The following is a 3,642-nucleotide window of genomic DNA, read 5'->3' on the forward strand; positions in this document are numbered from 1 at the left end:
TTGAGCCAGCGATTCCGAGTCTTCACATCGGACGGGAATCGAAAGAAAGAACAGCCGTGCCTGCTGGAATGGGTACATTCGGGAACAAAACACACCGGTATCTTGATCTAATTGATTAGCACTGAATCGCTGTGAGGATGATGAGTCTGATGACGTGACGTCACATACGCGACATCAGGCGATATGTAGGCTGCATCCGAATACTCGTACTTGCATACTATATAGTATGCATTTTGTAGTATGCGAAAAATCTAGCGCGTCCGAATACTGTAGTATGCATTCTGTAGTACGGAAGTCATTTCCGAATGCATACTACCGCCAAAGTGAACCACGGACCACACTACGCTATCCCACAATGCAACCGGAGTCTGGTAACAAACGAAGAAGAGCTCAGCTGACCCGACACCACCAACAGCGGCTTTTTATTCGTGTGTGTGTGTGTTCAATAAAAAAGGAAAAATTAACTTCAATCGTCTTTTTCACGGAGTAAAAAATAACTGTAAATGTATTATTATTATTCCAAAAAAATGACTTACCAAATTTCCACATATATACAACATAACCTGCCGGTAAGTCGCTCTACGAGATGACCGACGACGACGCCTTCTAGCAGAGATATCCATTTCAAGAGACATTCGCGTAGAAAGAGACATTTTTTTATTTAATAGCAACGATAACAAGACGGAAAACAGGTACATTTTGCCGCCATCTGGGGGAGATACGTCATCTCCAAACATCCGGTGGAGTTTCGGCGGCGTTCGGAGGCGTTCTACGCATGTCTATAGACCGTACTACACAGTCAAGTGTAGTATGGTCAAGTAGTAGACACTAGACAGAAATAGTATGTACTAGGTATTCGGATGCAGCCGTAGTCTTTCTCGTTGTGTTTTCTCTACAGCCTTTATCTGAAAAATTGTACAATAAACGGTCGAACTCTTTGCATGAAAAATTATCATTTAAATCCACAAACAACATATGTGTAATCCAGGGCATATAAAGATTGGGACTAGAAGATAATTGTTTTCTCTCCATTGACTCCCATTCATATTTTTCGATCTCATAGGTCCCATGAACCCTACCGGAAGGGGCGTGACTTCACCACTCTATAGAGAGAGAGAGTTGCGACACGCTATGATCTCGCCGACAGGGTGTTCACGTGGTTCTCACGTGGTTCATGTAAGCCTCAATAGTTCCAAACACGCCGCGCTTTCAATGTTATTCTATGGGACGACAGCAGAGATTTCAATATTAAATGGTAAATATGAATGAAAAAATCACATACAAGTATTTGTCTGACTGTTATTGCATTATTGCATATTTGTAAATGTCAGTTTTACATTTAGAGCGGTAGGGGGGCAACTGAAAGCTATCTATAAGTACTATTACTTAGATGCGTTTTTAAGTTTTGGAGGGAAAGCTTCACGTTCGTGTTAGCATACTGGCCTAACCTTAACTTTTACCTTACATCTGTGTTGAAATCAAAGTATTCAAGATGTTCTACCATGATCATTTAAAGATATAAGCCACACAAAGTATCAAATATATTAAAAGAATAACAACTCATTACGCTTGGATGAATGAAATTGTATTTTTTTTTATTAAACATTGTGTCAGGGTCAGGGTCTGGGTGAGACGCCCCAGACCCCAGCCTCGCTTCCCGGCAGTGGCACCGATAGGGCCTCGACGCTCCAAAGGAAGCTCCCCAAACAGACCATAGCCCCCAGCCCCACCACCACCACCGCCACCCCGACCAACACCGCCACCACCACCCCCAGGTGAGACTCCTCCCAGACACATGACAGCTACCTTGGAAATATGTTGGTGAAAGTAAAAGCCTTATATATGCTATGAGGTCAGCTCCTCTCTCGGGGTCGTGTTCCAGAACACACATGATGGCTTCTGTTTGCAATGTCTCTCCTATATTAATTATGCATTTGTTTGTTTTCTCAACTTGAAGCAAACTTTAAGAATATCTTTTATCTTATTTCCAAGATCATATATATATATATGTAGTAAGTATGTATGCAGTTTCATGACATTATATTTTGTGGTACCCTCCAGGGAGCCCAACAGCAAGTACAGCTGCAAACCTCAGGGGCCCATCATGGAAGACAAGTTTGAGTACATCAGGCAGCTCACCGCTCTGCTGGAGTCAAGGACTTCAGGGAGCGCATCAAAGGCCTCGACCAGCTGGTGGCCGACTGCCAGCACAACCCCAGCATGGTCATCCGCAGCCTGTTCCCGGTCCGTAAAACCCCCCCACCGCTCGTAACACCCACTACCTCACACTCGCCCTTATCCCCTCACCTGGTGGGACTCCCTCCTGTCCCCTTTTTGTTCACCTGTTCCCCGTTTCTCCCCGCTCCCCCAGGTGTTTGACCTCTTCAGAGACCGCCTGCTGGAGTCCAACCGTAAGGTGAACCTGTACGCCCTGGAGGCCCTGCAGGGGATGGTGCGCCTGCTGAAGGACAACCTGTCCGGGGTGCTCAACCACCTGGTGCCCGCCATCGTGGACAACCACCTCAACTCCAAGAACCGCGCTGTGTACTCGGCCGCCACAGGGGCCCTCTGCGAGCTGGTCCTGAACCTCGGTGAGGGCCCGGTGGGGAGCTGTCCAGAACACGGTCCGGTCTGACCACGGCGTTGTCCTTGTTACTCATGTGTTCTTCCCTTGCCCCTCTCCAGACAACAGCCTCCTCCTGGAGCCGTTCTGCTTCAAGGCACGGGTTCTTAGCGGCCAAGCAAAGGTGGACCTGATCGAGAAGGTTGCAGGTTTGTTAATGGCTAAAATGTTTCTTTGTTTGTTTTTTGCAATGATCAGCACCAAACATACGTATACCATTGTGTGGCCAATCAAGAGGCATCTGATCCGCTCTGCTCTGCCGCCTCCTCTCCTCTGTCTCCTCCTGTCTCCCATTATTTTGTCTCTTCCTTGGTTTCCTCCTCCTTCTCTTCCTCTGTCTCCTCCCCTCCGTCTCCTCCTCCCCCCCCCCCCAGAGCTGGTGACGGAGCTGTACCCCCGCCGGCCCCAGCTGGTGGAGCAGAAGGCGCTGCCCCTGCTGTGGGGCCTGCTGGGCCCGTCCAGCGGCAGCGTGCACCGGGCGACCACCAGCCTGTGCCGAGCACTCCACCATCAGATGGGGCCCGGCCTGCAGCAGAGCGCCGCCTCCCAGCCCCCGAGCGTCGGCAGGGACCTCAACCAGCTGCTGAGAACCATGTCCTGAATAAAAAATGACCTAAGGACGGGAACGAGAAGACTCACTGCTCTCTTTGCACTTTTACAGGTAGATTGTGTTTCACTTTAACAGGTACAATTTTCCATTACAATTAGGGCATTTTATCCAAAGCGACTTACATCGGATAATACACACATTGACACACCGCCAGCTTGTGACCGCCAGCTTGTCGGGAGCAGTTAGGGTTGAGTGTCTTGCTCCGGGACACGTCAACACTCAGCTAGGAGGAGCTGGGGATCGAACTAGCAACCTATTACGATACAACTGTTCTACCTCCTGAGCTAAGCCGATCCGAACAGGTAGCCTCTCAAATAGGGATGTCCCGATCCAGCTTCTTGCACTTCCGATCCGATACCGATATTGTAGCTTTTAGCAACGGCCGATACCGATACCGGCCGATCCAAGC

The 3,642-nt window shown here is 48.7% G+C and overlaps 1 protein-coding gene across 1 annotated transcript; it reads left to right on the forward strand.

The window, feature by feature from the left end:
• Nucleotides 1-2,167: 2,167 nt before the first annotated feature.
• Nucleotides 2,168-3,238, forward strand: LOC130387031 (TOG array regulator of axonemal microtubules protein 1-like). Its single transcript, XM_056595957.1, has 4 exons — nt 2,168-2,244; nt 2,372-2,591; nt 2,686-2,772; nt 2,998-3,238. Exons 1-4 carry the CDS (start codon nt 2,221-2,223, stop codon nt 3,222-3,224), a joined length of 558 nt encoding a protein of 185 aa, XP_056451932.1. The 5' UTR covers nt 2,168-2,220; the 3' UTR covers nt 3,225-3,238.
• Nucleotides 3,239-3,642: the final 404 nt, after the last annotated feature.

The sequence above is a fragment of the Gadus chalcogrammus genome, chromosome 8, assembly GCF_026213295.1.
Source record: "Gadus chalcogrammus isolate NIFS_2021 chromosome 8, NIFS_Gcha_1.0, whole genome shotgun sequence".
Taxonomy (NCBI): Eukaryota; Metazoa; Chordata; class Actinopteri; order Gadiformes; family Gadidae; genus Gadus; species Gadus chalcogrammus.

Excerpts from the sequence above, each read along its gene's own strand:
- LOC130387031 (XM_056595957.1), top strand. The coding sequence starts at position 2,221 with ATGGTCATCCGCAGCCTGTTCCCG. Across the intron at positions 2,245-2,371 it reads TCATCCGCAGCCTGTTCCCG|GTGTTTGACCTCTTCAGAGA; the intron begins GTCCGTAAAACC and ends CCGCTCCCCCAG. Across the intron at positions 2,773-2,997 it reads CCTGATCGAGAAGGTTGCAG|AGCTGGTGACGGAGCTGTAC; the intron begins GTTTGTTAATGG and ends CCCCCCCCCCAG.